Here is a 22702-nt window from a genome sequence, read left to right as displayed (position 1 = left end):
CGCCGGTCTTGGTACGGGATGTCCCGGCACCGAGGAAGGACCCGGCAAGGAGCCCCTGGCACGCAAGGCCAGTGCCTTGTGTCCACACCGATACCAGTCTCCGGTGCCACATAAGAAAAATAAGCTGGACAGAGGTCGTTCCCCTGTCAGGAAGCCGAAGGGCAATCACAGTGGGGCGCATCCTCCAGTTGGACACCCCTGGCAAGGCCCTCAAGAGCCAATATCATCTTCCTCGGCCCTGGCTGCAGAGCCCTTGAGTCCGGTGGGAACGGAGTCTCCTACCTGTAGGGAATTGGAGGAAGAGCTCAACCTCCCCTCCACTCCAGACACCTCATTGATATGATGTCGCAGTACCCGGCTCCGTACGTGCGAGATCCGGGCCTGCAGTCTCAGCTACCAGCTTAGGTACCGACTGTAGCACCTTGCCTGGCACCGAGGGGCGCCGCTATACCACCAACAACTTCAGCACCAATGATGTGGGGTTCTGATGGCTACGGCACCATTGGGGACAGCAATGCCAGCACCGATGACAGCATCACCACTAATCCAGCACCGTGCTAAACCCATGATGCTACGGCGCTGGTCTCCGTCCACGCACTACCGTTCTCCGGCACCGTTGGGCTCTGCTCTACCGTGGTCGGCGTCGGAGGCCGAATGTTCATGGTCCCGATGCAGTCATTACCGATCTTGGTCCCGACATTGGTCCCGGCACCAATGGCTGGCGGACCAAGCAGCACCCATAACCACTTGGCCACCCCAGTGGCAGGACCCAGTACAATGGCCCTTTTGGACCCCCGGGCCTACCATCAGGCATAAGGCCAAGGGTGTAGACCTGTGTTGGTGGTATCGGGACCCTGTGCCACTCCATCAGCGTCATTGATGGCAGTCCGTTCCCCTAGGGCACCGGAGGACCCTACACAGGATGTGACTGTTGATCAGCCGCAGTCGGCCACAGCTCCCGCTCCACCGACAGTAGCGGCCACTCAGCTGGTCGTTGTCAGGCCTCCTGAGTTACCATGTCCAGCCTCTAGACAACTGGAGGGGCAGGTTCCGGGAATGTCTTCCTCCTCTTTGCCTGATGAGGCTTTGGCGGGCACATCCACCGCTTTGTCACCAATGAATGTCAAGGGCCACCAGGACCTACTTAGGAGGGTGGCAATTAACCTTAACCTCCAGGCGGAGGAAGTTGCCGAGGATTTAGACCCCACAATAGATATCCTCGCCCTGGAGGGTTCCTCCAGGGTTGCATTGCCCCTCATAAAGTCTTTACAGACCACCACCAATGTGCTTTGGCAGACTCCAGCTTCTATACCACCGACGGCTAAGGGTGTGGAGAGACGCTACTTTGTGCCACAAAAGGGCTGTAAGCACCTTTTCGCACACCCCCAACCGGGTATGTTGGTTGTAGACCATAAGGAAATCATAAGGAGTGGCAGGGTCAACTGGGTTCCGCTCCTAAGTCATGTGACGCAAAGAAGCTGGACCTCTTCGGCCATAAAGTCTGTTCAACTGGGGGTCTCCAGCTTCTAATAGCCAATCAACAGGCAGTGCTAGGCTGATATGCCTTTAATTCCTGGTCAGCATTGGCCAAGTTTCAGGAGTTTATCCCAACTGATTCACTTAGGGAGTTCGGAGTCCTCCTGTAGGAAGGCTGGGTGGTCTCTAGAACTGCTCTTCAAGCAGCCCTTGATGTGACGGATTCAGCAGCTAGAACTGTGGCCACTGCCATCACTGAGACATAGTGCATGGCTCCAGGTCTCTGGTATCTCTCCCGAGGTCCAAAATACAATACAGGACCTTCCCTTTGACCGTGAGGGCCTGTTTGCCCAAAATACGGACTAATGTTTACACAGCCTCAAGGACTGATGGGCTACGCTGAGATCTCTTGGGCTGCACACCCCTGCACCTCAGAGAAGACCTTTCAGGCCTCAGACCCCATCTCGCTTCTACCAAGGACCCCCTAGCTGGGACCCACCTAGAAGGAGGGGCAGAAACAATAGGAGGCACCCACAGTCCTCTTCGGGCCAAGGCCAGGGTTGGACTAAACAGCCCCCTGGCCCTAAGCCTAAGTTTTGAAGTTACGCACGAGTACGGTGCACCAGTTGCCTTACCGGACCCTTCCCGTCCCTTTATGAACTGACTGCAGCTTCTACTGAGCTTGGGCTCAGATCATGTCAGGGTTCTCAGCACAGTAGGGGCAGGATATTCTATCCAATTCTGCTCCCTACCACCTTCTTTCCCTCCCCGCCCCTCTTCAGGGACCCTTCTCATGAGCAACTTCTTTTACAGGAGGTTCAGTCGTTCCTAGCGCTAGGGGCAATAGAGGAAGTCCCTCAGGAATTCAGGGGCAAGGGGTTCTACTCCCGTTCTTTCCTTATCGCCGGGGGGGGGGGCCCTTTGGCCTATCCTGGACCTGCGAGACCTCAATTCATACATAAAAAGTGACGTTTTGCATGGTCTCTCTGGCCACCATCATTCCCTCAATGGAACTGGGAGACTGGTATGCTGCCCTCAACTTGAAGGAAGCGTATTGCCATATTTCAATTATCCCTTCCCACAGGCGTTTTCTCAGGTTCGTAGTCGGTGGCCATCACTACCAGTTCAGGGTGCTTCCGTTCAGCCTTTCTGCGGCCCCTCAGGTATTCACCAAGTGTATGGCAGTAGTGGCAGCGTTCCTCCGCAGGTGCCAGGTCCAGGTTTTCCCATACCTGGACGACTGGCTTCAAGGCAGAATCTCAAACAAGGGTAGCGCAGCATGTATCCCTGGTCAGGGACACGTTCCTCAGGCTGGGCCTTATATTGAATGAATCCAAGTCTATCCTGACCCCCACTCAAAGGATAGAGTTCATTGGAGTCCTCCTGGACTCTACGGTCGCGAGGGTGTTCCTCCCAGACCTACGTTCAAAACAATCTCGGACATTATTCATACCCTCCTTTGTTTTCCAACTGCCACAGCCAGAAATTGTATGGGGCTTCTGGGACATGGCGGCCTGCACATACGTGGTGCAACACGCCAGGCTCCGCCTTCGACCTCTACAAGCGTGTCTAGTACAGGTGCACAAGCAGGGCAGGGATCCACTGGACTCAATAGTGACCCTCCCTCCACGAATACTCAGCTCCTCCACTGGTGGCTCTAACCTCAGATGGTCTGTGTGGGAGTACCTTTCGCAAAGCCCCAACTGACTATTGTCCTGGTTACAGACGCTTCGGCACTTGGTTGGGGAGCTCATCTGGGCAGTGTCAGAACCCAAGGACTCTGGTCCCAGGCAGAGCTGTCGCTGCACATCAGTGTCCAAGAGTTGAGAGCAGTTCTCCTGGCATGCCAGACCTTCCAGAGTGGTCTCTGAGATAGATGCGTATCAGTACTCACAGACATTGCAGCAGTGTGTTATATAAACAAACAGGGTGGTGCTCGCTCCTCTTCCCTCTGTCGGGAAACCCTTGCCCTGTGGGATTTTTGCATCATGCACTCCATACACCTGCAGGCGTCCTTAGCTTCCTGGGGTGCAGAATGAGCTGGCAGACCGCCTCAGCCGCTTGTTCCAGGGACACGAGTGGTCCCTCAGATTGGATACCGCCCACTCAATTTTCCAGAAGTGGGGCTTTCCCCACACCGATCTGTTTGTCACACGGGGCAACAGGAAGTGCCAGAGGTTCTGCTCCTTCCTGAACTGCAGCCCGGGCGCTGTTGTGGACGCCTTTCACCTATCTTGGGCAGGGCACCTGATGTATGCATTCCCACCGTTTCCCCCTTATACACAGAGTGCTCCTTAAGGTTTGCCAGGACAGGGCCTCGTTGATCCTGATAGCACCAGTGTGTCCCCACCAGTACCTGATTCACTTAGGGCAGGTCACTTGGTGTCCTTGCTTGTGAAAAGCTGTTACTAGGAAGCTTAACTTAAGCCCCAGTGCCTCTGAGCTATCTTTTTCTGTCCCTGTGTTGATATGGGTTCATATCTTTCCTTACCTGTTACTGTATCAGACTATGCTGAATCACAAACTGGACTCTTGGATGCATCCTTAAGGATGCATCCAAAAGGGAATCTGCTTTCAGCTACCTGACAGCTAGTGAAAGGCCCTCAACCTGTTTTGAAGCCGTGCCCTGGACAAACAGTCTATGCCCTCAAGGAGCTTGTAGTCTAAAAGGACCTATCACTGACTGACTGCATATGCTACAATGGCACATTGTTCACCGTATTGCTGAACCTTTCAGTGATCACATCAATAGCACTGCCCATCCTTAATTTCGTAAGACCACGGCCGGCTGCAGCACCCCAACCTGGAGTCCCTCCACCTCACAGCGTGGAAACTCCATGGTTGAACCCTTTGGAACTTCAGTGCTCAAAGTCGGTCAGGGAAGTCCTGTTGGGATGCAGAGATTCCACGTACCTGGCCAAGTGGAAGCGTTTCTCCGTTTGGTCTCGACAAAGAGGATCTGAACCACAATCGGCCCCAGTTCCCCTTGTCCTAGACTACCTCTTGGACCTCAGTGCCAAGGGTTGGTGATATCCTCCCTAAGGGTACACCTAGCGGCCATTTCAGCCTTCCACCCGGAAACGCTGCAGGGATCAGCATTCAGTAACCCTGTGGTGGGCAGGTTACTTAAGGGCCTTGACAGACTTTACCCACCTGTAAGTTGGCCTGTTCCCCCCGGGACATAAACCTGGTCCTAGCCCCTCTCCCCCGATTTGAGCCTATGGCTACCTGCCCTCTCTCCTATCTGTCCTGGAAGGTGGCCTTTCTTGTAGCTATAACATCTGCGAGGAGGGTGTCCGAGCTCAGAGCCCTGACCTTTGAATCCCTGTACACAGTGTTTTATAAAGACGAGGTGCAGCTACGCCCCCACCCTCCATTTTTTCCCAAAGTGGTCTCCCAGTTTCATGTGAACCAGGATATATTCTTGCCTGTGTCCTTCCCTAAACCCCACGTCACCAGCAGGGAGTGCATGTTTCACACCTTAGATGTTAGGTGGGCCTTAGCCTTTTACATACAAAGCCGTTCCGTAAATTACCACAGCTTTTTATTGCAATTGCAGAAAGGATGGGGGGGGTTCCTATCATCACAGAGAATGTCATCATGGATCACGTCCCGCATCAGGATGTGCTATGACCCGGCTAAAATTCTAGCTCCACCTATTACAGTGCATTCCACCAGAGTGCGAATGACGTCCGCAGCTTTCCTGGCGCGGGTCCCTATCCTGGACATCTGCAAGGCAGCAACGTGGTCTTCAGTCCACACCTTCACTTCCCATTACCCAGCAGGCGAGAGATGCTGCTGCTTTTGGTTTGGCAGTCCTCCAGTTGACAGTCAGGTGAACTCCAACCCCTCCTCTGGGGTAACCGCTTGGAAGTCACCTATTGGAATGCACATGAGCAATCGCTTGAAGAAGAAAAAAGTTACACACCTCTTGTAACTGTTGTTCTTTGAGATGTGTTGCTCGCGTCCATTCCAAATCCCGCCCACCTCCCCACTGTCGGAGTCTTCCGGCAAGAAGGAACTGAACGGGAGGTGGGTCGGCAGGGTCATATATATGTTGCCATGAGGGCCCCATTCTAGAGGTCTCCACTGCCGACCCGATGGGTACTGCTAGGGAAAAGCTTCCGGCGATCGTGCATGGAGCGTGCGCACACCTCTATTGGAATGGACATGAGCAACAGATCTGGAAGAACAACAGTTACGAGAGGTGAGTAACTGTTTTATCACCTGGGCTTCCAACTTGTTAGGTTAGAACACTTATGCCTCAACGTGTGCTTAGAGGGCCTTAAAATCAATACTTAATCTTCTAAACTAGAGGCTGTGTCACAAGATCACTTGAATACAGAATCTTTTCAGCCAATTGTGTCATTGTGGGGGAGTTTCTAGGATTCTGGCAGTTTGTGGCTGTTTCTGAATTTGTCATACTTGGCATTGAGCTCTAGGAGAAAATCCATACAAACTGAGACTTTTTTTTTCTCGAAGGTTTTCTGTTTGAGAGTGAGACTTCTGCCATATTGGCACCAGCAGAGAGAAGCAAATCCTGTTCATGTAAACAGGGCAGGTCACTTGGTGTCCTTGCTTGTGAAAAGCTGTTACTAGGAAGCTTAACTTAAGCCCCAGTGCCTCTGAGCTATCTTTTTCTGTCCCTGTGTTGATATGGGTTCATATCTTTCCTTACCTGTTACTGTATCAGACTATGCTGAATCACAAACTGGACTCTTGGATGCATCCTTAAGGATGCATCCAAAAGGGAATCTGCTTTCAGCTACCTGACAGCTAGTGAAAGGCCCTCAACCTGTTTTGAAGCCGTGCCCTGGACAAACAGTCTATGCCCTCAAGGAGCTTGTAGTCTAAAAGGACCTATCACTGACTGACTGCATATGCTACAATGGCACATTGCTGCATGAGTATGGTTAACACGAACTTTCACTTTTCTGATAGTTTGAAAAATCTCTGGGTGTTCATCATGATTTATATGCAAAATGAGCGTGCTAAGCCTCTTATTACTACTTCATTCTTTTCTTACACTTTAAGATTCCCTGGGTTATCTGGGTCCCTTTCCCTTGTAGAAGCTTTGATGCATTTTCAGCAATATTTTGTGTTCCAACAGCCACTCTAACTTATTTTAAAAACTACTTGTGGCAGGCTGAAGGGCCTGATTTGGTTCCACCAATAAAATGGGTGGAGGTCCACAAACTGCTACTGAAAGGGAAGTTTGGCATTAAAAACTATCACTTTCTCCACCTCTTCCTCCCTCCCCAGAGGCTGTTCTTATTCTGTTCTCTGACTAACTTCCCCATCCCAATTTAACATATGGGCATAAAGTTTCAGCAGTGGGGTCCCAGGTGTGAACTGCTGCACCTGGGGCCTGGATGTGACCTCAAAAGCCTGATGAGCCAACAAGTTTGGCTTTGGACAGTCTATATCTGCAACTATCTTATCAGATTTCAGAGTAGCAGTCGTGTTAGTCTGTATTCGCAAAAAGAAAAGGAGGACTTGTGGCACCTTAGAGACTAACAAATTTATTTGAACATAAGCTTTCGTGAGCTACAGCTCACTTCATCGGATGCAACAGACTCCATCAGAGAAAAAGATGACATATCAGCCTGATACAGGACATGACATAAGGCTTGATACAGTTTGTTGCTGCCTCTTTCACATTCTCCATCTGACATAGGCTTGTGGTATTTGGGTACAAACTGCTTAAGTTGAACTCCAGTGCTGTGTGCTAGAACCTGCTTTTGGAGTTCAGTAGCAGGCCATTAGTTGGATGGATTTTAATCTATTACAAATGGATCTTAGATAAAATTGTACTAGTTCTTAAGTCCTGAACTATAAGAAGAACTGAAGGAATGAGGCAACTAGAACACTTCCTATGACTTTTACCAAGCTCCAAATTCATCTTTTGCTGCTTCCTCTTAAGATTGTCCTGATGGAAGTAGCATACACCTGTGAACAGAGAGAGATGAGGCAAAAGATACCCAAAATGTCTATTTGTGTCACTACTGGGGAGAGGAAGTCCGCTGACATCCGGCTTCAGGAATTTAGTTATTGAAGGCATTAGAGTAACTCAGATATGTTAAGTTGACTTTTTCCTTTTGTTTTGCAATCCTAGTCAGCTTTCTCATGGCTGAACTCAGGCATAGAAGTTATCAGTGCTGTACCACCATCTGCCAGACCTGACAAGCCAGTGTTTTGGCAGATTTTAATTTTTCAAATAAGTCACTGGAGGCACTTGGCTGTTGAAGAGCAGCTGTAAAGACAAGCCATTCAGTTAATGAGGACCTGTCAAGCCAAATCCACAAAACTACAAATGAAGACTTTGCAGGTTAATTTAGTGAACTGAGTCCAGGGTTTCAAATTAGCCAGAGCAGTAATTGCACGTGGTAAAAATCCTGTTGTTCGCTGTCAGAATACAGCTTAGTGGCACCCTCTCTCAGGTAGGGATCGCTCTAATCTTTGCCAGCTCTGCTTCTCGATCAGTGTGACTTTTTTCTTTCTGGATTGAGCAGTAGGTAGGCTAACCCTCGTTCAGGACAAAGGCAATCTAGACATGTAGTTATGCATTCCATTTGGGCGGTATGTAACCAACAAGCAATAACCTCACTTTACTCGAAAGAGATTCACGTCTTCCTGAATTCTGGCAATGGTAAGGAATGTTGCTGCTGCTGCAGTGTTCCTGCTCTTGGAGCTCTGATGTTAGCCACATTTGCGGATAGCGCGACATATGAATTGAGCAGACCTTGATCTTACTATAAAGAGAGGCCACAGGCTTGGTTCGGTGACGAAGGCACTCAGCTGGGTTTACTGTTGACAAAGCACGGTACTAGTGCCCTGGCTCCATGGTTACAGATGCAGAAACATGTATGGCCACAACAATGGGACCAGCTCAGTGAGCGTACCAAGATGCTGCCCCCTTGGCTGGCCAGAGATGCCCCTTCTATGACTTCTCCTTTTTATACACTAATACAAACAAATTACTTTTACTCCAGATATTGCTAGTTACCACCTTCTCCTTGTACCTGCTAGTTTGAACAGAACATCCTTATCCCGTATCCTGTCATCCCATCCCTATTTTATAAGGCATTGGTGTGTTCCTGTACCATCTCTTAAGAATGTTTATGTAGGTACTTGAGAACTCTGGGTGTTCTTGTACCTTCCTCTCCTGTCAGGAATATGCTTACTTGGTTAGCCAAAAATTAGTGCATTTTGCCAAGGCTGGGGGGGGGGGGGGGAACCCAACCCTGCCCCAAACCAACCAACACAAGCACCACTTAACTTGAACTTGAGACTCTGTATGGGTGGGAGTCAGGTTAGAGGCAACACTCCAGTTACAGCTTGAGCTAAAAATGCAGTGAAGACAAGCCCTTAATGTATTCTTGTTAAACATATCAGTGTTCTGTCTAAAAGGTTTAAGAGCAAACAAGTGTTGACTGTAGCAGAATATTCTAGTTCTGTAACTTATTTTTTTGAGATCCATACATTAAAATGTAGACCCACAAGGGCAGATGTTTGGACTGTTAACCCATATTGGTTAACAGGTTCACTTAGCATTGTGGTAGACCAGACTCTGTGGGGAAAAAAGAGAGAGCAGTGGACAATGCTGAGAATAGCAAACTAACCACAACATGTGGTGAATGTTGGTGAAAGAGCATGGCTAGATATGATGGCTTTTCGCCAACAGCTGCATGCTGCAGATTTTCAGGAAGTTGGTAGAAGAAGCATTAGTTTCACTAAAGAAGTAAACTAAACCCTTGGCCATTCTAGAGGGCAACTTTTGACATCTGAATGTCTTAAGGATGGATGTTAGCATATCCAGCTCCAGGTCAGATAGGGTGGCAGAGGAACGCTAACAGCTGGTAGCTATTAGGCATGGCCAAAAGACTTACCATCACTATTGATGCCTTTGACAGTGGATGTAGAAGTCAAGGACTGAATGTAGAGAACTACCACCTCACTCTGCAAGCTGTCCTGGGATAAGAGGGAAGGTCCTCTCATGGATTGGTAACTGGTTAAAAGATAGGAAACAAAGGGTAGGAATAAATGGTCAGTCTTCACAACGGAGAGAGGTAAATAGTGGTGTCCCCCAGGGATCTGTACTGGGCCCAGTCCTATTTAACATATTCATAAATTAACTGGAAAAATGGGTAAATGGTGAGGTGGCAAAATTTGCAGATGGTACAAAACTAGATAGTTAAGACGCAGCAAGGCTGCAAAGAGCTACAAAAGGATCTCTTAAAACTGGGTGACTGGGAAACGGATGAAATTCAATGTTGATAAATGCAAAGTAGTGCATGTTGGAAAACATAATCCCAACTATACATATAAAATAATGGGGTCTAAATTAGCTCTTACCACTCAAGAATGAGATCTTGGAGTCATTGTGGATAGTTTTTTGAAAACATCCACTCAATGTGCAGTGGCAGTCAAAAAAGCAAAACAATGTTGGGCCTCATTAAGAAAGGGATAGATAATAAGACACAAAGTATCCTATTGCCTCTGCATAAATCCATGGTACGCCCACATCTTGAATACTTCATGCAAATGTCGTCGCCCATCTCAAAGATATATTGGAATTAGAAAAGGTATGGAAAAGGGCAACAAAAATGATTAGGGGTGTGGAACAGCTTCCATATGAGGAGAGTTTAAGAAGACTGGGACTTTTCAGCTTGGAAAAGAATCCAGTTTCATTTATGTGCTCGGGCTATCACTTCAGCTGTTTCTCTACAGGGCCAATGTAAATGTGTTCTAACTTCAAACATGTGAATGGGGAAAAAGGGCCACAACTGGGTCAGTGTTAAATGACTAGTGGATTCCTAGGTCTAATGTTCAATAACATCTCTATTCTTAAAGGGCGCCAGCAGCAGCAGTATAAAAATTGTGTCAAGTCAAATTCAGAAGAACCTTGGTGTGTGTTCATATGCTCTTCTGCACATCACTCCACTTGAACAGAAACATGGCAAAATAAACCTTCAGTTTTAACTTTTCCACAGTATGCATCCGATGAAGTGAGCTGTAGTTCACGAAAGCTTATGCTCAAATAAATTGGTTAGTCTCTAAGGTGCCACAAGTACTCCTTTTCTTTTTGCGAATATAGACTAACACGGCTGTTACTCTGAAACCAGTTTTAACTGAAGCTTACTAAGGAAATATCAAGGCCTTGAGTCCTTCAAGGCTTGGCTAGCACTTCTAGTGCTGATATAACAGCAGCTGCATCTCCCCATAAGATGGGCATCTTTAAACTGGTTGTAACCTGTAGCCCCACAACAGGCAGCTTTCCTGTCTTGACACACATGCACTTCCCAAAGCTTAATGTGAGAGCCACCATAGCTTCCGTTTTGAACAAAGCTCAGCAAAACGGTAACACAGCTTGGGTCTTCTACAGTCCATGCCAACACTGATGCCAGGCACTGCTTTCCTTCTAACTTGATGGGGAGAGTGGAGACGACTACTACTTGTTCTACCTTCAGTGGATATGCTAATCTGCAGCAGGGAAAATTTGTGTTAGATATTAGGAAAAGATTTCTAACTATAAGGATAGCTAAACTCTGGAATAGACTTCACTGCAGATTTTTAGGAGCCAGTTTAACATCTGTCAGGGATGGTCTAGTAACATTACTTAATCCTGCCTCAGTGCAGAGAACTGGACGAGATCTATTGAGCGCCCTTTCAGCCCTACATTTCTGTGTATGCTTCTAGTCTGCCAAAAGTTACTTGTGTATAACAGGCTGACGAGCTTCACTCTGAAAAAGAAATGTTCACAACGTGGGGTGATACCTCAGACAGAATATCTAGAACCGCTGTTTTGAAACACTTGACATCAATGGCTTTTATCACAAACAAAACTGCTAAAGACTAGCAGGCTTGTATTGACTTGTTAAATCAACATTGGATTTTGAGTTGCTTGCATCTATTCAATTTTTGCTGCTTATAAGTTGTCTTGCAATTAAAAAGTAGTAAAATAACTACTTCAAGCATATCCTCTTTGTAACAGCGTCTTAAAAAGATGCCTATTCCTCATGTCTGCCTGGTGGTCACATTGTCAAAAACTACAGCTTCCTGGCATGTAGTGGCTATATACTCCAAGGACTCTTTCCCTGCATTTAAAACCTCTTATTTGTACAGGAATGCATCCTTTCTGGCATCATGTCAGTGAATGGAAAGAAGGTCCTTCACATGGATCGCAACTCGTACTATGGAGGTGAAAGTGCGTCCATAACACCACTGGAGGATGTAAGTACCTAGAATAATACACTGTATTGTACTCACTCCTGTACCTACATGATCTTGCTTCTAACTCTTTAAGTATCCTCATCCTGAGTGAAGACTGAATCTTGCCCCTGTTCCTAAAGGGAGGATTAACTGCACATCTTACCAGGAGTGCAGCTAGTACAAGCATGGAAGAGACCAAAAATGTAGCTAACACCTAAAACAAAGAAATGCTGTCTTAGAGCCTTTGGTCCTTATTCCTACACCACTTGGGGAGCTTAACAATAAGGACAGCTCATTCAATGTCATGTGTAATCTTTGTGTTCATGCTCATAGCTAGTATTTTTAAACATGTCTCTAGAAACAAGTTGATCCAAAATAGCTTAGTTTCGACTGTCGTGGATATGACATGGCTGTCTTCTGTATTGCTGTCCTGCTCGCTGAGTGACATGACTGTTGTATTTTTATGCCAATGTGTCAAGGCGTCTAGCACTCAAATAGGATCAAAAGTAAAAGCGCTAATGCATTTTAATCCAAAAGTCACTGATTGGAATAGACTTAATTGCTTACCTCACTTACGCATGATGATTGCAAAGCTCTCTGAACATCCTAGCCTCAAAGCTGCAGTTGCTGCAAATCACTTATTAATATTCTAGTAGGAATCGATCTCAGTAATCTCAACGCATAAATCCTACAATACAAGATGGACAAAACACTAATTCACATGGAAACTTTTGCTTTAAAAATCAGTCTCACAAATATGGATATTTGCTTTTCTGCTCAGTGAGGCAACAGACTTGATCAGTGGAGTGAAATTACTCTTGCAGTATTATACAACTGCAACTTCAGTTCGGCAGGTCACAAACCTGACAAGCTTGTCTCCAGTTTAAGAGCTCTGTATTAGAGGAAAATCAGACACTGAGGAAAGCAGGCCTACCTGATGCTATACCTAAAGTAGCAATAGCTTGACGTGATTTGCACATGTCATCAATTAGTCCAGTTTCCACCAAACTAAATTCTGGCTGGCCACAGGCTTGCAGCGGGAGGGCGGGCTATAGACTAATGCACAAGAAGTTTTGGCATGTTGTGGGAGCATAAGCATGTATTGTGATGACATTATTTGTAACCGTGCAGATTCATTAATGTAATGAATAGTGCATGTTTTCTCCACTGTATAAGAGTATTTATCCTTTTCTAAAGCTTTACAAAAGGTTTAACATACCAGGATCTCCACCAGAATCAATGGGCCGAGGAAGAGACTGGAATGTGGACCTAATTCCAAAATTCCTTATGGCTAATGGTAAGTAACTTAACTTAAATCAAACCAAAGATCCCAAGCTAGTAAACTTTCTATGAATCAGTCACTCTAACAGCTACAATTAAGGACTGGTTTATTGCAGTATCTACTCCAAGGCTTGAAATACTGCTCATCCAAACCAGCCAGATACAAGAGCATGCTCTCATTACTTGTAATACACATCTACCCTCCGATGGCAAGTCACACAGGTGCACAGTTCTAGCTGTCTTTCCAAATGAGATCTTGCACATGAAGATCTGTCTCATAGTAGATGCACTGTAGCGTGCTGGGCTACTCTAAAGGAAGCCTAAAAACACAACTGGAAAATTCTTGTCCTACTGTGTAAGAGAGGAAAGTCTGTAGATGACAAATTAACACCTGTTTTGCACACTAATTAATCAGGGAAAGTTGAGCCATGACTTGTGAGGACTTTATGGAAAAACACACTCTAAAACCCCTGTGCTTACTAAAGCAAGGTTTCTGAATTTTTAGCTAGAGTGGATGCCATTTGGCTGCAGTACTCCTCAAAAAATGTAGGAAGAAACAGTGACTGCAATTGTGTTGGGTGGGAAAATTGAGTTCACTGACACAAGCTGTTAGTCTATGGCTTGCATACTTCTCGACTCCAGTGATCCCTTCCTAACTTTTCCAAAAACTAATTTCTTTATAACCACTGGCAACTTCAGTAGTACTGAGGTTTCCTGCTTCTCAGTGCTTATTGGTGCTGATAAGTGTTCTGGGATGGCTTCCTCTCTTTCATTGGCAGCTGCAGAATTTTTAGGGTGCGGTTGCCTTGTTGACTAGTCAACAACTTGTCCTGTGGTGTGTCCCTGAGAACTTATACTTTCAATCTGACAGTGTATTACTTCTGGTGACTTTGTCACTGAAATGTATGTAAGGGATAAGACACTACTAAGCATAAAACTTGTCTTTGCATAGTGACAATAACTACATAAAACTAGCTGAAGCTTGAATGTAATAGCTCTGGAACAGCTCATTATGTTGAGACTACTTCGTGTGCAGAACTCTAAACTCAACTAACCCACATGAAAACAATTAGGGATGTGACTTTTTCTGTCAGTAGGCTAGGTCAGGGGTCGGCAACCTTTCAGAAATGGTGTGCTGAGTCTTTATTTATTCACTCTAATTTAAGGTTTCGTGTGCCAGTAATACATTTTAACATTTTTGGAAGATATCTTTCTAGAGATCTATAATATTTTCTTTAAATACAACAATAGTTTAGTTTTATATAAGGTTTTTAAAATGTTTAAGAAGCTTCATTTAAAATTAAATTAAAATGCAGATCATATCAGTTTAGTGTGATCCTTGCCCTTGCTTTTCCTTGTTGAGTTTTCCAATGTCTGGCACATGTTTGGATACTTTAAGCTGCACAGGCTTCTGAGTGATCAGTTGTTAACTGGCTCTGAGAGGGACAGATTTCATATGTGAAAATACCTGTTCACACAGGCACGTGGATCCAAATGCTGAAAGCATTGCAAACACAATTTTCTTCAAACTGTTAAATTTCACTGGCAGGGATGTCCAGCAGGTCAGAATAGAGGCCCTGTGATCTCTCTTGGTAGCTTCAAGTGCACTCCGCAGATCTCCAAACTTTGATGCCCACAATTCTGACCTTTTTAACTGAATGAGCTGCATTTCGGAATCTTCAACACCCATCCACTGAAATACAGACAAATCCAAGTCACTTTAATTGAACTTTTCAGGTTTAATTAGAAAAGAAAGCATTGGGCCAAATTGCTGGAAATCTTGAAATCGGTCAGAAAATTCTGATTCCAGTTCTTGCATGTACATTCTAGTCTCAACATCAAACACAGTGCGCTGTTCCATGTGGCACGATAGTGATGTCAAAGCAACAGACCAGGACTTAAAAATATCCCAGTACAATGGTGCTAGAACAATTTTTAAGGGTGGGGGTGCTGAGCTGTGCCCCCTCGTGCCCTTGTCTGCCCCCCTCACTGCCCCAGGCTGGGGCCAGTGGGCCGGGGGCTGGTATGCCAGCCGGCTGGGGTCCAGGATGTGCCACTGAAAATCAGCTTGTGTTCCGCATTCGGCACACGTGCCATAGGCTGCCTACCACTGAGCTAGATAGTAGTATGTTCTTTCCTGCCAGGGATGTATTCATGGGGTCTGAAGCAGGAGGGACAGGGGCAGGGGACCACCCTACAACTGCATACAACAGCTTCTTTGTTTAACTTGTTTGTATACTTGACTAATACTCTGCTCTTATGGACAAGAGCTCCTGTCCCTGCTACTACAGTCTATTCTATGTAACATTATTTACAAAGTTGAAACTTAAGTCTAAATGTTGCTACGTGTAGCAGGCTCCATGATAAATGACAGGGATACTAATACAGTGGGGACAGTGGTTGTAATATTCTTGTATACTTACCAATGCTTTAGTGTGCGTAATTTGTATCCAAGGAAGTTGTTAAACAGCTGTAAGCTGGCTAAAACTAATAGAATGTCAACATTTTCATAAATCTCTATAATTTGTGCAACCTCTACCTTGTGTGTGCTAATCTGTGGGAATGCTATGGCAGAGCAGTGCTCCTAGCATTGCAGGAGCTCATCCTAAACTGCAAAAGCACACTTCAGTCATAATGGGGGCCCTGCAAAAAGACACAGTCATCTGTCCTTCATACACAGAGTAAATGATCACCTGGCTGCAGACTGCAGGCTGACTTTTCTGTTGAAACTTCTTAATTGCAGGTCAGTTGGTAAAGATGCTGCTTTACACAGAAGTCACTCGCTACCTAGACTTCAAAGTGACTGAAGGAAGCTTTGTCTACAGGGGAGGAAAAATCTACAAAGTTCCTTCCACTGAGTCAGAAGCCCTGGCATCCAGTAAGCTGTTATACTTTGCTGTACTATTGCTTGTGTCCTTCTGAGAGGTCATAGCTGTAAGCTTAATTATTTGACATTTCCTGTGACTTGAGTTGTACCAAGGTCATCGTGGGTCTCGGATGAACTGGGACTCGTTCCTGGATGTGTTCATCTGCAACCACACTATAGAAAAGGGTAACAAGATTTGATTAATGTGTCAAGGTAATGATATGCATTAGTAATGGTGTTTATAATGTGATCTGTTCCAGTAGCGCATTCTATGCCTGAGTACAGTAATCATCCTCAGCTGCTCACTTTGCAGCAAGAAATAGATTTCTCATTTGGAAACACCAGATGTGGTCAGTGTGGCTGACAGATTCTCAACCTTCTTTGAATTGCACCCCACCTTAGTACTCTTTTTTTTTTTTGCTTGGAGCTCCTCCCCCTTATAGTAGCTATAAGGATGCTGTCTAGTATGTGGGGTTGCAGTGCCATTCAGATTTGATCCACAGCCCCTCCATGATAGGCAAATGCAGGTGTGTGTAGAAGTGCCTTTCAGCCAGAGGTGGCTGCAGGCAGGTGCAGGACCTAAATTTGAGTTTTGTAACTCATTAACTGTTGAGTTGGCAGTAGGGCCTGTTACCCTCCATCAGGGGCTGCATACCCCCATTCTGCCATAACTGGGGTGGGGGAGGCAAAGCCCCTCTGGGGGGCTGGCACTGCCAGGATCACTGTCCTAGCCCTGCTCCCTGCAGAAAGCACAAGACCTGGCCTCACTGAGCCTATCCCTTGGCACAGCTGGGTAGCTATAGAAGGGGCAGCCCTCAGGGTGCACAAGAGCTGCTGCTGCTCAGCAGGCCTGGCTCACATCCTCTGACAGAGGCAGAAATACATCTGGGGTGAAGTGTGAGGCCAGTGTCAGTAGGGCTAAATGCAGGGGGCGATGCTTTGCACAGAACCCGAGCAAGGTGAGCCTCCTGGGGAACTAGGACCCATGCTCATCTTGTTCTGATCCCTTCTCCCCACCTGATCCTGACTGAAGACTCTCTGGAACAAATTTGAGTGGTGGTGTAATGCACCAAGTCATAATGCCACATATTCAGTCTGGGTCTGCCCCCTATTGGGTCTCTGAGGGATGGTCTCTCTAGAAGGTCTCCTGTAGTACAAGACTAGCAGACCAAACTCTGCCATAGACTTATTACCTTGTAGCTGTAATCTTTCCATCTCCAAGTTTCTTCACAGTGAACAAAGATGCTTGCTTATCTTGTATTGTAGGCAAACTGTTAAAATTCTCCTCCTCGTATGAATGTGTTAAATAACTTTTCACCTGGCAAACCTGAACTTTCTCATTCCTTTACTACAAACTAGGAATCCGCTAGCAACAGTTAAGGCTAATGACTGCACAGTTTTGTCTCCAAGTAGTATGCTGGTGATTATTCACAGTCCAGTGCAGCTTTTTAGGATGGCCTAAGACAAAGTCAGGCACTCCCAACACTGCTCCAAATATTAAAATTGGGGTACTAGATAATACCTAGAGCCTGGAAAATCCAAAGATATCCACAGACCATTTTTGCTGACCACAGCTCCAATGCAGATACAAATTTTGTATCCGCGCAGGGCTCTGCAGCACACTCACCAGAACAGAGTGACGGTCACCCAGCCCTGGGGCTGCAGCTCCACTCTCTGAATCACACTGCAGCAATTGCCTGCTGGGCATTCTGGGAGTTGTAGTCTCTCCAGTTTGTTCAGACGGAGGTGATAAAATACTACTCCCAGAAGGGAGTGTGACCATGCGCTCCTGTGCAGTGAGTCAAGCACACTATGTGTTAGAGCTGCTGCTGCCGCATGGCGGTGTCCAAACCCCTCATTGGGAGGGTGGCGCTGCATGTGAGGGCCCAGGATGTAGGCTCCCCCCCCCCAGTAGCGGAGAAGGAAGCATGAGTGTGCTGTGGGAGGTCTCTAGGGAGAAGTGGGCGGTGGTTGGGAGTTTGGCAAAGCCCTGTGTCACTGTTGTGTGGTGACCTGTGGAGCTGTCAGTAGAGCCCTGCAAATCTGCAATATCTGTAGACAATTTATGTGGATCGGATGTGGATACAAATTTTTGTATCCATGCAGGGCTCTAGTAATACCCTCTCCAGAGGAACAAGACAGCCCAGAATCTTTCACAGGTGCAGAAATACCCTTCCTGACGACAAGCTGGGGGAGGCTCTGAATGTGCCACGGAGGACGCTGCATGTGCGCTCCAGATGCACATATCATGCATGATACAGGGGAGACCTCTTTGTCAGTAGCAGACCTGGCTGTTGGGAAACCAGAGAGAACAGGTCCAGAGGCAAAACTGTATCCCTTAGTGACCCTGTCAAATCAGCCCTTTGTGGCTAGTCTCTTGTTCTGATTAATTGGCCTTCTATAAGTTTTCTGTGGCATTCCCCTGCTTCAAGTTCCTATTTAACTTTTTCAGGTTCACTGACATGTAAAATCCTGAGACTCCAGGAAATTGGTGTATTTGACTTCTTGCTCATAGCAATGCCATCTCTCGGCACTTTGGAGTCTTTAGGTGTGTGTACACTAGAAATGGCATAGCTGGAGCACTTTAGTGTAGACACTACAGCACTGGGAGTGGTCTTGCACTGCTGTAGTACATGCATCTCTCCAAGAGGCAGTAGCTAGGTCCAGGGAAGAACTCTTCTGTTGACCTGACAGAGTGAACACTGGGGCTTAGGTGGCTTAACTTCATCTCTGAGGAGTGTTTTCTCACCCCCAAGCGAGGTAGCTGGGTTGACCTAACTTTGTAATGTAGACCTGCACTCAGACTCTTAAATGACATTAAGCAGGCAAGATGCATAAACTGAGGAAGAGTTATTTAGGTAGCCCTTTTAGTTCCTTTTGTACCCATTGCAAAAAAAGTGACCGTCTAGTAACTTGTAATCATATACAGGGTCCTTGTGCATTTCTGTTGTGGAACATACCTGAATAATATATCATGGGGCAAGACTCTCCCACTTGCTGTCCTATCCATGTAGTTGCTACAGTTGTTTACACGGACCAGCATTACATAGCCAACTCTGGCAAGTATGGGGAACTAAGCCATTAAGTTCCTTAAAGTTGTTGTAAAGAATTCTCAAACGTGAACTGAAAGCAACCAATGAAATGTCTGCCTAAATCTGCAGCTGCTCAGTCTAGTTCAGCATTGCTATCTGTTGACAGTGATTACCTTTTGCTTTTGCTTAGAACAGCAGTGGAATGATCATGTCTGCTTCATGTCTTCAATTTGAGGAAAGCTGGCAATGACATAGGCAGTTGCTAGCCTTTTGGGGAGGAGCCAAATGCTGTGGAAGAGGGTGCCTGGTTCCCAATGAATTGGATAGGGGGGAGAGCTCCTTCTCCCTTAGCTAGAGTGTAATAGAGCTTAACACAGACTTCTGCTAGTCTGAGGCTGATCCAAAAAAGCTCACTGACCATGGTCAGGGTCAGTTCCCTCCCCTCTTCCAGTGACTGGAAGTAGTGGAAGCCAGGCCACATGTAGGTTGTCTCTGAACTCTCTGGGTGTGGCTGTCATTCTACCTGCCTCTGGGTAGTGTCTGGCACATCTTCCAAGCTCTTAATAGTCAGTTACTATGGCAGCTGCCAGTATTAAGCAAACTGGTTTTCCATGCTTAGCTGGATTTTTGGCCTCTGTAGCCTGAATGGTTACTTCATACTCGGGCACAGTTAACTTAGGGGTATCTTAGGGAAAGATTAAAGTGTAAACTTTTGCTGTCTAGGGTTAAACAAAGCCTTTCATCTCTGTTGTAATACTTCATGGTCTTTGCCATGGAACTGGAGGAAAGCTTACTTTGAAAGGACTTTCAAAGTAACTCATTCCTCACTTCTGACCTCTGATCTGACCCATTCTTTTGGTGTTGTAGGTTTAATGGGCTTGTTTGAGAAACGCCGATTCAGGAAATTCTTAGTGTGTGTTGCCAACTTTGATGAAAATGACCCCCGGACTTTTGAAGGTGTTGATCCCAAGAAGACCACCATGAGAGAGGTGTATAAAAAGTTTGACCTGGGCCAAGATGTCATAGACTTCACAGGCCATGCCCTTGCACTCTACAGAACTGATGAGTAAGTGTTTGCTATTCACTGGCTTTTCCCAAAGTAAGCTAGTGGCCAGTGAGTTGGGAGATAATCCTTCAGAGTAATGGACCATGTCCATTAGCCACAAATGTACCTTTCTTGAAGTAAATCTCATGCAGCATCCTTGAGTGCTGCTTGTTGGAATGGAGCCTTTAAACGCTGGGTCTTCAGTACTGATTGGGTTTCTTTCACAAGCAGAAATATCCTCCAGAGGTACTTAGAGCCTAAATGAGTTCTCCAATTGTACACTGAATAAAGTGTTCTCTTCCCTTTCAGCCTGACTGAGAGCTCTTCTGAAGGATAAGCCTTTAAGGGGAAGCAGTGGAGTCGGGGGAAGCATGGGGAGCATATCTTCATGGGGGGGTGAATGTGAATTCTTAAAGCACAACCTAATCCAAGGCCATCTTGGGTCTGAGTAAATCGCAACTCATTTCACCACATGCATTTTACAGTCTTGATTCTCTTTTTGCAGCTACCTAGATCAGCCATGCCAAGAAACAATCAACAGGATTAAACTTTACAGCGAGTCTCTGGCTAGATATGGTAAAAGCCCATATCTTTATCCCCTCTATGGCCTTGGAGAGCTGCCCCAGGGATTTGCAAGGTGAGGACTGGGTTGTGGTGGTGTGAATAACTTGTCTCAAATGCGTCAAGTGTATTTGAGGATTCTGTTAGAATCTAATGCACAGACTCTGCTGAGAACCTTTTAACTATTAAACAGCATTTTCTTTAGCTTCCCTCTTGTCTCTAGGTAAATCCCACTGTGTGGGATGGGCAGCATCAGCGAAGGAGCTGGGAAGGGCAGTGCTTCTGCAGGAGGGCAGGATGGTACTTGAATAAGCAGTGTGGATGGGGGCCAGGTGTTTCTCAGGGGGTGAAGTGTCTAGTGGGTCACATATTAGTTCTCTGGCCCCAGGTTAACTAAACTGACTTGAAAGGGGAAGGTCTTTCAAACTAAACTTTTCTGTAGAGTTGAGCCATGGTCTGTGCTAATTGTTTAGTGTCAGAGGTGAGCTAAAGCAGAGGTTGTTGATATTGGCTTAACTTAGCAGTTAGCAGGGCATCTGAAATACTACAGAAACTGACTAAGCTGCCTTTGGGAGGTGTGGGTCTTGGTTTTTTTTTCTTTTTTAAAAAAAAACAAACTGGAAACTACAGTAAAATGCAGTGACTAGCATTTCTACTTTAAATGTGCCAGTGTTTTATGTGGAATCACACTCCAGCTTCTTCATAACTGAGGCCTGCTGGCTGGTTTTCAGAATTACTAAACCTTTCTCTGACACAGGGAAATCTGTATAAGCCGAGTAGAATTTGTTCAAAGTCCAAATCTTAAAGCTGAAACAGTATCCAGCTTTTTTTAATAGACTTGGCTTTTCCACCACAGAACAGTTGCCTGAATGCTGCAGATCTTGGAGTTATTAGTGGCTTGAAGCCTATTTGAGTTACTTGGCCATCAAGTAACTAATTTACACCAGTCAGCAGATGTAAATAACGGCTTTGACTAGTCCCAAGTATTGGCTGGTGTCTTGATAGTTCACTCCAGCCTCCTCCTTTGGCCTTAAGCTGACAGTCCTTGACTCTTAATCAAAGTAGTAAGTAGTGACTGGACGTGTTGAGTCTCTGCTTTCAGTAATTCCCATGCAATTTCAAAACTTGTTGCTTAAGTTACCACATATTGGCCTCTCCTCTTAATATTTGAAATGAGCAGTTGCTACAATAAGATGCCTGTCTTGGCTAGAACTGCAACTGCTCTTAAAAGTTAATTGTAAAATGGATATTTGGGAGCAAGTATCTAAGTTACTGAACTATATTCTTAGTGGTATCCTAGGCAGTAAAACTATGACCCCAGATTCTTGAGTTACAGGAATAAGACACTTCTGACTCCAAACTGACTCTAAAGGTTCACGGACCATTTAAATGGCCTACTGAGGAATAGTCCAAGTTACCTAGACTTGGGCAGGGCATGTGTTCACTGGGCGAAGTGGGGTGGGGGTGAAGGGGATTTTTCTTCAAACCCTCCTGGCTCTGACTCTTTCCGGAGACCAGGAAACTGTTACCAGAAGCTCAGTCGCCTCCAGTGTATGCAGCTGCCTGCTAAGGCAGAGTAAATGAACAATGTGCTATAAGAAGGCTGTAGCAAACATGAGGCTTCATTATGCTAAAGCGTCCTTACTCTTTGTAGGCTAAGTGCTATTTACGGAGGCACCTACATGCTGAACAAGCCAATTGAAGAGATTGTGATAGAAAATGGCAAAGTCATTGGTGTGAAATCTGAAGGAGAGGTACAGTAATGCTTTGGATTATTTTCTCAGATATTTGCTGTTCAAGACCTCCTCCTCAATCGGCATTAACACAAAAGCAAGTGTAGAGTCTGAGTAACTCAGGCTTGGTTTGGTACATGCACAAACTAGGTTGAGCCATCAGATTGTAAACTCATTGGGATTTTTGATTCAATCTTAAAATTGCTTTTAAGCTCCCAAAACTGTGCCACCAGAGTGATGTGGTAAAAAGACAGTAAGAAAATCTAAACGGGTGAATGGCCTATGTTTCTTGAAGTAGACTTAGAAAATAACTTCAGAGGGATTTTATCCTAAACCTTAACTCTGGATGTATGTCAGGATTGTTGTTTTCCTTGAAAGCTGAGGAGACCGTTCAATCAAAACGAGACACCTTTCCTTGCAGCTGTCAGTGCATCTAACCTAAACATACAATTGACTCTGCCTGTCCTTGACTTGTCCTTAAGATGCATTAGTTGCT

At 45.9% G+C, this 22702-nt stretch overlaps 1 protein-coding gene across 1 annotated transcript in view; it reads left to right on the top strand.

Moving 5' to 3' along the window:
• The window catches only part of GDI2 (GDP dissociation inhibitor 2), a 32693-nt gene that overhangs the window by 5569 nt on the left and 4422 nt on the right, over positions 1–22702 (top strand). Inside the window, exons 2-7 of the mRNA XM_084651863.1 lie at positions 11602–11709; positions 12886–12985; positions 15713–15847; positions 19735–19933; positions 20418–20549; positions 22128–22227. Coding sequence (XP_084507989.1) covers positions 11602–11709; positions 12886–12985; positions 15713–15847; positions 19735–19933; positions 20418–20549; positions 22128–22227 — 774 coding nt within the window. The remainder of the gene's footprint in view (positions 1–11601; positions 11710–12885; positions 12986–15712; positions 15848–19734; positions 19934–20417; positions 20550–22127; positions 22228–22702) is intronic.

The sequence above is a fragment of the Lepidochelys olivacea genome (genome assembly GCF_965140295.1).
Source record: "Lepidochelys olivacea isolate rLepOli2 genome assembly, chromosome: 1".
Lineage (NCBI taxonomy): Eukaryota > Metazoa > Chordata > Testudines > Cheloniidae > Lepidochelys > Lepidochelys olivacea.
Note: the sequence above shows the minus strand (reverse complement) of the source record. Positions and strands in the feature narration are given on the sequence as shown.